The 13,180-nt window shown below is 31.9% G+C and overlaps 1 protein-coding gene across 1 annotated transcript in view; it reads right to left on the bottom strand.

The window, feature by feature from the left end:
- LOC129221990 (cytochrome P450 3A8-like) overlaps nt 1-12,624 on the bottom strand; it is a 33,327-nt gene extending 20,703 nt beyond the window's left edge. The window contains exons 1-5 of the mRNA XM_054856399.1: nt 12,545-12,624; nt 7,729-7,825; nt 6,998-7,050; nt 6,437-6,533; nt 4,289-4,405 (exon numbers count right to left, since the gene is read on the bottom strand). Of these exons, the coding sequence (XP_054712374.1) occupies nt 4,289-4,405; nt 6,437-6,533; nt 6,998-7,050; nt 7,729-7,825; nt 12,545-12,618 (438 nt within the window). The 5' untranslated portion in view covers nt 12,619-12,624. The remainder of the gene's footprint in view (nt 1-4,288; nt 4,406-6,436; nt 6,534-6,997; nt 7,051-7,728; nt 7,826-12,544) is intronic.
- Nucleotides 12,625-13,180: the final 556 nt, after the last annotated feature.

Genomic DNA, 13,180 nt, shown 5'->3' with positions numbered 1-13,180 from the left:
TTACTCACATAGAGCAAAGAAATTGCATAGAGAGGCTCTTCTATACTAAGAAATTGATGCAGGAAGTTGCACCGCTCTATCCAAACATCCTTAGCTTCTTGCTAATTATTTTATGATACATCTTGATTCCAAACATTCCATTACTGAATCTCAATTGGTTGTTAATTTAAACTTAGATATTGTTGCAAGTTTATGAGGCACGTTTTTGAAATTGCAATAATACATGAATTAAAATGCAAACCAATCCGCCAGCTATTTTATACGGTCTTTTTGCGAGATTGGTGAAAACTATACTCGCGAAGCGATCACGTTATCATAACCCCGCTAATCATTGCACCGCTGTACCCCACAATTCCGGCTTCAATTTCATCTCCTTTTTACCATAGACGGGGCCTCTCTATGTATATTTCTATGCTCTATGTATGGTGATGTAACTATCTATGGTGAAAAAATGGTTAAAATCCGTCCAGTAGTTTTGAAGTTTACCCCGGACATCCGGACAGAAGTATCCCTTTATGTATAAAGATAAGGATGCAACTCCTAAGAAAGCAATAAATATCATGCTTGCTCCAGAGAGGCTTTGATTCAAAATTTTCATTATGATTACTTTTAATGTTGTTGTTGTTAGGCAACGAATTTTCGAAACAGTGGGTTTAATCTTTAATCATTTGATGTGGAAATTACATGACATTTACTGTTTTCAATCACGACGTTCTTAAACTAAGTTTTTTAGCAATAAATTATAGCCTAAGTTGTTCCCCGATTATGCAGCTATCTTTGGTGAAAAAATGGTTAAAATCCTTCCAGTAGTTTTGAAGTTTACCCCGGACATCCGGACAGAGATTAGACCTTTATGTATAAAGATAAGGATGCAACTCCTAAGAAAGCAATAAATATCATGCTTGCTCCAGAGAGGCCTTGATTCAAAATTTACATTATGATTACTTTTAATGTTCCTACTGTTAGGCAACGAATTTTCGAAACAATGGGTTTAATCTTTAATCATTTGATGTGGAAATTACATGACATTTACTGTTTTCGATCACGACGTTCTTAAACTAAGTTTTTTAGCAATAAATTATAGCCTAAGTTGTTCCCCGATTATGCAGCTATCTTTGGTGAAAAAATGGTTAAAATCCTTCCAGTAGTTTTGAAGTTTACCCCGGACATCCGGACAGAGATTAGACCTTTATGTATAAAGATAAGGATGCAACTCCTAAGAAAGCAATACATATCATGCTTGCTCCGGAGAAGCCTTGATTCAAAATTTACATTATGATTACTTTTAATGTTCCTGTTGTTAGGCAACGAATTTTCCTAGCAATGGATTTTATATTTAATCATTTAATGGGGAAATTACATGAAATTTGCTGTTTTCCACCATAACTTTTTAAAACAAAGTTTTTAAGGAACAAATTATAGCCTAAGTTGTTCCCCGATTATGTAGCTATCTATGGTGAAAAAATGGTTAAAATCCCTCCAGTAGTTTTGAAGTTTACCCCGGACATCCGGACAGAGATTAGACCTTTATGTATAAAGATAAGGATGCAACTCCTAAGAAAGCAATACATATCATGCTTGCTCCGGAGAAGCCTTGATTCAAAATTTACATTATGATTACTTTTAATGTTCCTGTTGTTAGGCAACGAATTTTCCTAGCAATGGATTTTATATTTAATCATTTAATGGGGAAATTACATGAAATTTGCTGTTTTCCACCATAACTTTTTAAAACAAAGTTTTTAAGGAACAAATTATAGCCTAAGTTGTTCCCCGATTATGTAGCTATCTATGGTGAAAAAATGGTTAAAATCCCTCCAGTAGTTTTGAAGTTTACCCCGGACATCCGGACAGAGATTAGACCTTTATGTATAAAGATAAGGATGCAACTCCTAAGAAAGCAATAAATATCATGCTTGCTCCGGAGAAGCCTTGATTCAAAATTTACATTATGATTACTTTTAATGTTCCTGTTGTTAGGCAACGAATTTTCCTAGCAATGGATTTTATATTTAATCATTTAATGGGGAAATTACATGAAATTTGCTGTTTTCCACCATAACTTTTCAAAACTAAGTTTTTAAGGAACAAATTATAGGCTAAGTTGTTCCCCGATTATGCAGCTATCTTTGGTGAAAAAATGGTTAAAATCCTTCCAGTAGTTTTGAAGTTTACCCCGGACATCCGGACAGAGATTAGACCTTTATGTATAAAGATAAGGATGCAACTCCTAAGAAAGCAATAAATATCATGCTTGCTCCAGAGAGGCCTTGATTCAAAATTTACATTATGATTACTTTTAATGTTCCTGTTGTTAGGCAACGAATTTTCCTAGCAATGGATTTTATATTTAATCATTTAATGGGGAAATTACATGAAATTTGCTGTTTTCCACCATAACTTTTCAAAACTAAGTTTTTAAGGAACAAATTATAGGCTAAGTTGTTCCCCGATTATGCAGCTATCTTTGGTGAAAAAATGGTTAAAATCCTTCCAGTAGTTTTGAAGTTTACCCCGGACATCCGGACAGAGATTAGACCTTTATGTATAAAGATGAGGATGCAATTCCTAAGAAACAATGTCATGCTTGCTTCAGAGAGGCCTTGATTCAAAACTTACATTATGATTACTTTTAATATTGCTGTTGTTAGGCAACGAATTTTCGAAACAATGGGTTTAATCTTTAATCATTTGATGTGGAAATTATTGGGTTGTTCGGAAAGTAATTTCGTTTTTTTTTCGAGTGGATTTTATTGAATTTTGTAACACCAAAATTCACCCTTACGCCGTATAAACGTTACATATCTTGAAAGCTTATGTCGCAAGGTTTGCTTGTAAAAGTGACCATTTTAATCTACGCAGTATTTTTTGGTTGGAATATGAAGAGTGAAAGCAGAATTTTCAGCGTATTTTACTTTTCGCTATCGAAGAGGTAAAACTTCTGTTCAAGAAATTAAAAAAAAAAAAAAAGCCGATGTACACGGGGAGAAGGCGTACTGACAGTACACCAGTACTGTTCACAAAAATTTTATTCGGCAATTTAGATGTTGAAAAGACACTTTGTTCTGGAAAGTCAGTTGAAGCTAATAAAGACACAATGAAGAAAATGATTGTTGCAAAACGGTGAATTACAACACCAGTGATCGATAAAAGATTATTATTATTATTTTTTTAATTGAACAGTTTATGACTATTTGAAAGGCATAGGCCATGAAGTACTGTCGGGAAAAAAACGAAATTACTTTCCGAACAACCCAATACATGACATTCACTGTTTTCGATCACGACGGTCTTAAACTAAGTTTTTTAGCAATAAATTATAGCCTAAGTTGTTTTCCGATTATCTAGCTATCCATGGTAAAAAAATGGTTAAAATCCCTCCAGTAGTTTTGACGTTTACCCCGGACATCCGGACAGAGATTAGATCTTTATGTATAAAGATAAGGATGCAACTCCTAATAAATGTCATGCTTGCTCCAGAGAGGCCTTGATTCAAAATTTACATTATGATTACTTTTAATATCGCTGTTGTTGGGCAACGAATTTTCCTAACAATGGATTTTATATTTAATCATTCAATGGGGAAATTACATGAAATTTGCTGTTTTCCACCATAACTTTTGAAAACTAAGTTTTTAAGGAACAAATTATAGCCTAAGTTGTTCCCCGATTATCTAGCTATCCATGGTGAAAAAATGGTTAAAATCCCTCCAGTAGTTTTGACGTTTACCCCGGACATCCGGACAGAGATTAGACCTTTATGTATAAAGATAAGGATGCAACTCCTAATAAATGTCATGCTTGCTCCAGAGAGGCCTTGATTCAAAATTTACATTATGATTACTTTTAATATCGCTGTTGTTGGGCAACGAATTTTCCTAACAATGGATTTTATATTTAATCATTCAATGGGGAAATTACATGAAATTTGCTGTTTTCCACCATAACTTTTGAAAACTAAGTTTTTAAAAAACAAATTATAGCCTAAGTTGTTCCCCGATTATCTAGCTATCCATGGTGAAAAAATGGTTAAAATCCGTCCAGTAGTTTTGACGTTTACCCCGGACATCCGGACAGAGATTAGACCTTTATGTATAAAGATACAGCACGATGATTTAGGAAAAGTCAATGTCGTATTAAGCTTTTTATGAAAATACATATAAGCATTTAGCAAAAAAAAGTGATTCCAGTGTTAAAATACAGCTTTAATTAGTGAAATTGATGTTGATTGTGTGAATGATATCAGTTTTTGTTTTCAATAATAATGACTAAGATGTCAGAACAGTACCTTTTTTATTTTCCCTGTGGTGAACGTAGGCGTTATAATTGAACGAATTCTTTTCCAGTCTTCACCAGAAACTGTTGCAACATTTAGATCGATAGTTGGTTCACCTGTAGTAAAAGCCTGAGAAAACATACAAATATAAGAATGAAATAGTAAAGGAAATAAATAAAGGCATGAATTTTACAGTATGTTTTTTAATGTAACGCTATTTTAAAATTACTCGTACATTCAACTACAGTGTTACTTTAAAACTCAAGTTAAAGTTTATAAAAATATTACACGAAGTTTCGATGAATAAAAATTACATTCAAGTTTTTGAACGAAGTTATCTATAGTTTCTGAACACAACAATTCAATTTATGGTAAAGGCACCAGTAACACATGCCATTAAGACATCGTTCTCAGGTTAACTCAATTTTCTGAGCCTTATAATGCATTTAGAATTTAGTTAATTCTATTTTTACTTGCTCAATTTCGAATAAAGGTTTGACTCCCAGTAACAGACACCTATAATTATGCTGGTACATAGGATGAGGAAAGGATGATAAATGGGCAGAATTCCCTTTTTATTTTCAAATTGAGTAAAAGTTCTTTATTTTTAGATCTAAAACCTCATTAAATACAAATGAACATTAAACACTGGCAGACTTCATGGTGGCTGTTCATAACCTTCCACCACTGCCTTGTAAATACCAACCGGTTCATAAAACTCACTCTGATAAAAACTTGATGGTTGCACAGTATTCCTGGATTGCAGCAACATCAGTTTTATCCGCTTGAAATTCTTATTATTTAAATCCGAACTTACGACTGCCTATTACTAGACCCTTTCTGTTACTGGTGCCGTTACCTTAGAGTTTCAAGTGCTCGAAATCAATGACGTTCAACGCTGAATTGTCGTATGTAGGGTTTTTTCTTGTGTTAATGTTTGTAATTCACCTAAAGGGCCATTCCACGGAAGAGAAGAAATTTTGTCCAAAACGTAACAGCTCTTAAAGTAATTGAAAAAACTGTGATAATTAAAATATTTTTCCATAATATCACACATGAACGCATGATTTCTTAGGCAAACAAATTTATCATTGCATTTTTGAAATGTTACTTTCGAAATCAAGTTTAGAGCTATCAAGTGCAGGTAAAATTTTGTAACTTTTTGTAAAATGCCATTCTATTAGTTTATTTTCGAAATATGAAGTAATAATTAGTTGGAAATACAAGTATATAGTCAAAAAATGTGTAGCCATAGATTGGGAGGATATGTTGCTAGAAGTGAGTAGTCGAAAACAGTTGTCCAAAAGTTTTTCCTGCATGAGACACATAACATTCACTTTTACAATATGAATTACAAAAGATATTGGATTTTATGTTGCTTAATAAATCACACAAGGAAAGTAGATCAGGTTTTTTTTAATTTGAGCCTTGAATCCATAATCTATATGATATCCATAAAAATGTAAGGAAAACCGAAGCAGTGAGAAGCCAATGGATCTAAGGGCCAAAATTAAAAATATGGAGCAAACAAGTACAAATGGTAGGTGAAACTGCTCCGTTTTGGCGTACTAGCATAGATACAGTAAAGGCTACTAGCCAAATACCAATACGGGATAATACAACCAATAAGGGCTACTAGCAAGAGATAGTACTAGTAGCCCTTATTAGGGTCGTCATTTAGTATGATTTAAAGGAACTCTTAAATGGAAGTCTACCTAGGACCGGAACTTAAAATGCGTTTTACTCAAAACTTGAAAATGGCAACTTACATCCCTTTGCTTCACTCTGTCACAAAAGTAGTCCCTTTATTCCACGCGTGACACCCTAAAATACTGTTTAATCACACGTAAAACAGTTTTTAAAATTACCTTTAAAAACTATAAAGTAATCATACAAGCAGTGACCTGTGCTTAATAGTGCTTCAGTAGTGGTCATTTCAATGCTTATATTTAAAAAAATAGGATTGTTTGTTTTTCAGGGGATTTAAACGGACAGGAAGTATTGCCTCCTGTACGTTTCATGCACTTTTAAATTCATTGAGATACCTGAAATCCTATTTTTTCAAATATAAACCTTGAAGTGGAAACTACAGGAGCACAATTAAGCACAGGCCGCTACTAGTGTGTTTACCTTATTTTTTGAAAAATATTAAAGACTTACTCTGCGATCAGGAAAAACGTGGAAATCTTTCACTAAAATGTTTCTTAAGAGGGCTGGATCTGCTATGGATATTGCCGGCTTTGATCCTTCGAAATGACTACATATAAAAATATGAGTACAAATCTACAAATCGTTAACAATATTAAAAAACAAAATTTCAAAGCAGAGTAGACCAACTAGTGAATGAACAATTAAGAGGGGTTTCAATTCCAAAACCTCAGAAGATCGTTAAAACGCAGCATTTGGCGCATAGAAGGTATACCTTTTAAATTCATGACTGTACTGTTTTGCGTGAAGTTTTTAGAGGTTAAATTAAAAAAAAAAAAATGCTCACCAACTCATTGAATTAACACCACTCATCCAAAGGACAAAAAGAGTGTTTTCTAGGTGTTTCATCTTTGGAAATGTTTAGAATATAGTTACTACTTGATAATCTAAGAAAAAACTTTAAAACTGTTTTATTTAAAAAAAAAAAAAAAACTATTAGCAGTTCGTTCATTATATAGCGTTCAATTCCTGGTCGGTCTACTTTAAATAAAGTTGTGAGCATACCAATCTTACCCATATATCTTTCCATATTTCTTATACCTATCAACCTCGACGAAATGGAGTGACTAAAAATAAACAAAAAAGTATTAGTACTAGATGATTATATATATTTCCATTTATTCTAAAAATTAATTCATTTTCTGTTCTTCATCATCATAATTGCTGATGCAAAGTTTTTAAATTTTAAGCTCTTCAAAAAGAAGCACATGAATAAATGCTTGATGACTAATCCTTAAAGTAAAAACTTCTCTGAATGCTAAAGAAAAAGTTTCTTTGCTTTCCACAAGCAAACCGAGAAAATAAAGTAAGCCCTCGCGTAATTTTCTAAAATTCTTCAAACTATTCTAAGTCTATTAAACAGGCGCTATTTTGTCGTCAACCAGCTCTTTAACTTGGCTTAAAGCTGTTAACATCAAACAAGATGTGTAATTGCTTCACAGTTTAACTGATAACAAAACAAAAGCTAGTTAATACTAGTCTACTTATCTGCTCAATTTAACTCCAAGTTAAGTGTAAGCATTATAGAGATAATTTAAAGAAATCATTGTTGAAAAGCGTATGCAAATACGATTTACCTATCGCTAAAATTACTCTTTTTTGGGCTTTTTAAAGTTTCTGACGTTTAAAACCTACTTATTATATATAATATCGCTGAAAGTACAATAAATGTGTTAACAGTAATGTCTTTGAGTACTTTTCATGCTTTAAAAAACTTTCCAAAATCATGCACACTAAATACATACCTGTCCAAAAGTTTCAAGTAGGGATCCCAATATCGGTAGCGGTTTTACAAATGGAATATTTCTTACTTTCCAGTACTGGTAGTCCCTTGTTGAGTACCTGTAAATGAGGGAAGCAGTATGAGTCTTACAGCAAAATTGTGTTTGGCTGTACTATTTTACGATAAGGTAGGTGCGGGTATTAAGGCCTGTCGGCTAATAAGGAATAAACAAAAAAAAATACAATTTAAAATGTTCGTATCCACTCAAGGACGTACTCGTAGGTAGCTAACACTCTTAGATGGCACTTCATACTGGTCACGACATGTTGCTCACTAGTTGCTACCAGTGTGACGCGATTCGTTTGCGCGGAGCGGTTGTGCAACACGAATAATAAAAAATCGTCCGACTGATTGTTAAATATTTTTTGTAATATTACACTTTTAGATATAGTTTTGTGCTCCCGTTTTCTGTTGTCAACGCTTCTATTGTCTTTGATATCTGAATTATATAAATGAACCATTTATTGCACTTTTCGGTACTTCTTTGTACACAATGTCAGCAGAAAATAAGGCCTGCTAATTTTGATCGTAGGCCTTCTTTGCTTTTGCAACCATGTTTGTCAGTTTTACATCTTGTTTGAAATTTTTCTTAATATATTATGGATGTTCATAAGTAGTTACGACTATTTACTAATTGGTTCAGTGTTATTGTAGTACCCCAAGCAGACGTTCTGAAAATTTTTATCACATGGTTTACGGTTCTAGTTCGGACGATGAAAAAGACAATGTGCGGCTCAATCCATTAAAAAGTACAGCATTTTAGGAGATTATGCTTACACCAGAGAAAATTATGGAAAAAGAACACCAATTGTTATAAGAAAAGCTATTCATTATCAGATAACCCCAGTTGTCAAGGACTTGTTTGACAGAAGAAATAAAGAGAAGAAAATAAAAAGGACGTAAACCCTCAATGAAGGAAATGATCCTAAAGATTTCGATGATATTTGGTACAGTCACACCCTTGTGAGAGGATAAGATGAATGACATGAAACTATATCTAAAATGCGGCAAGTGGTATCATAAGGAATGCGTCGGTGTGACATTCTATGACAAAGATAATTTTCAGTGCTCTGACGGTTGTTAAACGACGAATTTGTTTTGTCATTTTTAAGACTTTAAGCGTGATTAATGCATATATATTAAAATTTGTCTCAATTATCAATGTTAAAAGCTTGTTTTGATTATTTAAGACTGTTAAAGATCTTAGGCCTTATTATCCTATCATAGTATAATAAGGCCTAATGACAAGGTTTCAAAAAATGTTTTATGTCATGCTTGTTTTCTCCAAAACTGGTAATCTTTTGTTAGTTTCTTGTACTAATTGATATGTATGTTGAATTAATATTACAGTTTGTTGATTCGAATGCATAGTTTTTATTTTATTTCAAATATCTCTTTGATAGGCCTTATTACCCCACCTAAATTACGTGAAATTTCACTGCTAATTCGGTAAAAATGTTGACGTGTCACTAAAATGTATTTGCTGTTACTAATTTCACAATTATATACCTTTAAACTCCTTTCTAAAACTTTAAATGATTATTAAATATGATCTAAATAACACATTTTGACCATTTATACTGTTGAAAAAAAATTCTGATGTGTGTTTTCAGTGAAAAAGTCATTTTTTTAGCAAAAAACAGCCATCTTCTTAACACTTCCAAAGGATTCACTTTGTGATAATTTCATAAGTTTGCGTAAATATCTTTAGATACTAGAGAGTGATATAGCTCTCTAATTTAGAATTAAATTACTAAAGACAGATTTTTTGGGTAAATGTTTGAAATATTCCCCCGAGAAACGTGCTTTTTGCCCTCTACCTTTATTTGATCATTATTTCAAAACTATACATTGCATGTTCATTAAGAAATTTATTTTTAAAAAAATGTGTTCAATTACCATGTTTTCAAAGTTTCAATTGTATAGACTTAATAGTTTTTTGCTAGAGCTGCTAGCGTAAGTAAAAACTTTGAAAACGTGGTTGTGAGAAAATCAAATTCATCGATTCGGAAAAAGATACGGCTATAGATAGAAAAGCATTGAGGGTCTCTTAATTCTTCAAAATTTGCAAATTGACTTCTTTCGAAAATTAAGGTGTTCGCCTACCTTAATAAAACTATTAACAAAATTACTTTACATATTTTTTTATAAATGTATTAAAATGTTTAATACTCCTAAAAATTTCGAGGATGATATTTTTATATATTACTACAGTAAAGTTCAATGCCCATACTGGAGACAGTACCCCAACTTGGGACATGTTGTCGAATTTAGTGCTGAGCGCTTGTACACCTGTTAGTGTTTCACAAAGAAGAAATAAGTGGTGTTAAAGGATATAGAATTTTTTGAGGCTAAAAGAGTTAAACTTTGATAAGGATATGTTTAATAATTTGGATATGGGGTATGATTACTTATTTTGAAAACTTTCAAAAACTATGCGATGTGTGAATACGGAAATAACTTTGGTATACAACGTTAACTGAACAACATTGGTTTGAATTTTTGGCATACTTCTTCTTCGATATGCTCTTGAGCCTTGTTTTTGCACCTTAAACTCTATTTAACTAATTTAGTTTAACCTATTTTTTCATATATTTGAGTAATTGCAAATACGCTTCAAAGTTGGGACAATGTTCCAATGTACAAAGATATAAAAATAATCTGCTAGAAATATTGAAGAAATGAACTGTATAATTGTATTTAGAAAAAATAAAGTTAACAAATTTAAAGACTCATCATGCCTGTTCTAATGACGATAAATGTGTTAGTCCGTTACAGAACAGAAAATTTGTCTTTTTAGATTATTTTCATTGTATCTACGGAAACGATTTTTCAACGACAACCTTCTAAACTAAGTCAAGTACTTTTAAAACAAAATTATACCCACGTAGGTTCAAAATGAACTTAAACACTTTTCAAAAGAAAAAAGAGGCAGAGAACAATCAAATTTCACAGCTAGAAGCATCAATATTATTAGTACTATAAATAGAATCTCATGTAGGGGAACATGGGGCAAAGTGAAATTGTGAAATATTTACTCTGCTTCACTGTAAAAACGATTCAGAAACGTTCCTTTAAAATAATGGGCAGCTGATGTGCCCAATATCTGCCTGTAACATATCTTGCAAATTCCAGGAACTTTTTCCGCTAAAATTCAGAAACCTTCCTGATATTATCCTGGAAGACTCCTGAAAAATTCAGAAATATTCCCGTTTAAAAGCACTCGTGTCGGTGGAAATAATATCTTGGCATTATTCTGATTTATCAAGGAAGTTAAAAGAGCATTATTGCAAACATGGCCAATGCTATGCCAGAATTGCAAGTAAGTAACGAGAATTTTACTTGCCTGCAAATCTTGCAAAGCAACGCAGTCCACACTTTTTCGCTCCCTTTGGGAGCTTAATTAGCAGTGACGGGCCGCACTTAGAGTAAAGCCGATACGCTTTATAAATACGTTCAGCTAATCTTTAAACTGGGAGCTAAAAATATTTTTCACAACAGTGAAAAGTCTGCATTCTTGCGACTTGTAGCAATTCAGGAAACTTTTTGACAAAAATACTTAATTTTTCCAGGAAGTGGATAAAAACCATTAAAATCCAGAAACGTGACACGGAAATACCCGGTAACGTTTCGAAATTTTTTTACAGTGTTTTAGCTCAACCTATTTGGTATTATATTAACTATGTAGTACAATATGTAGTCTATTCCATTGAGGGAAAAAATACCGCCAAAGATTGAAACATTTCGTAATACAGGCAATTTTTAAAAAATGATACTCATAATGTAATATTTTGTTGTTAGTCTAAAATAATTTTTGTTACATTAAAATGATAAAGTTCTTGCTATTATCATTTGAAATATTAATTGAAATCTCCTAATATTCAATGCAGCAAAAATTTAGTTAATATTGATCTTATATGTATTTTAAATAAATAGTGCAAATAGTCAAGAACATACGATGCAAAGTGAAATAGTTTGTTTCATTTACTCACTCAATTATTTAATCTAAATCACTTACATTTTCATTTTTTAACAAATTCATTTACATTTCTTCATTTAGTAATTCACTTATTTATTCATTCTCATTCACTTATTTTCATATTAATTCATTCTTTTACTCGCTCAATTATTTTCCTTCATGCTATATCAATTGATTTAATTCATTTAATTATTTGTTTTTTGTTTCATTATCTTTTCATTCATTCGTTCAACCTTTTATTTATTGATTCTTGTAATCAAAAGTTTGTTTATAATTAAATAAAAAATGTTTCATTTGAAAAATATTTTAATTTTTCACTTTGTACCACGGAAAAAAAAGTGAAAAATTTCCACTGTTTTTTTTTTTTTTTTTTTTTTTGACTCAAATTTACCACCAAAAGTTAAAAATACTGTTTCAACCTTAGTTTATTTTTAAATATAACGTTCTTTCTTTATGCACTGTAATTTTCAAAACAAATTTCCGATTCGTTCATTTTGAAAAAACTCACTCATCTCAACCATTTCACTTTGCCCAACATTCCCCTACTATATGTTTTTCTAATATGTGTTGCTAATATTTTTATACAACTACCATAAAAGATATAAAATCATTTCAAAATACGCTTAAATAAGTATTACACTAATGCTAGTTTTTTAAGTAAAAATAAAAAAGATTTAACTCAAAACGAAGTCGCTTTGATATTAATTTCTGACAAGTCATTTTAATATAGTTCTAAATTGCGATTGTCATAGAAAAAAAAACTAACGGACACAAGTATTTAAATGCAAAATATACTTACCAGCAATAAAATAAAAAGATCACGACTCCCAAAATAAGCGTTGTTATGACGTTTTCTAAACCTAACCCTTCCATGTTGATTTCCATTGCTGTAGTAAAAGAAGAAGATCGTAAAAAAAGAAATGCACAGTGTGACCTTAAATATAGGAAGAATCGAGACCAATGGAGTTGGTTGTGCTTATCAGCTGGATGATAAAGTGAATGAAGGCCATCTATTTGATAGCACTGAGCGTAGTTTCTTTCAATGCAGTAATTGGAATGAAGTTTCTTTTAATATAGTAATTTGTTTTTAAATGAGTATAATGAATTATGATGTTTCTAGTGTGAGAAATCAATTGTGAACTTTCAATCAAGTGGAGATATTTCGTTTAATATGTTCGTTTGTTTAAATCCTAAATAACAGAAATTAGGTCTGTTACGGTGTTCTTTTAAAATGTTTTTTGATATGTGTGTGACTGAAAAAAATATTTCGTTATGCTCTTTTTTACCCGACTGAGAATGCGCGACTCAAAGAAGGGCAATGTGTTTATGAGTCCATGTACAGATGTAGTACAAACACCTGTGAAAAAAACGAAACTATTTTATTCACAAGGGGTTGGGCCACTCTTTGAATGAATGAGAGCTTGTTTTCGAAGTG

The sequence above is a fragment of the Uloborus diversus genome, chromosome 5 (genome assembly GCF_026930045.1).
Source record: "Uloborus diversus isolate 005 chromosome 5, Udiv.v.3.1, whole genome shotgun sequence".
NCBI lineage: Eukaryota > Metazoa > Arthropoda > Arachnida > Araneae > Uloboridae > Uloborus > Uloborus diversus.
This window is presented reverse-complemented; position numbering and strand designations above follow the sequence as displayed.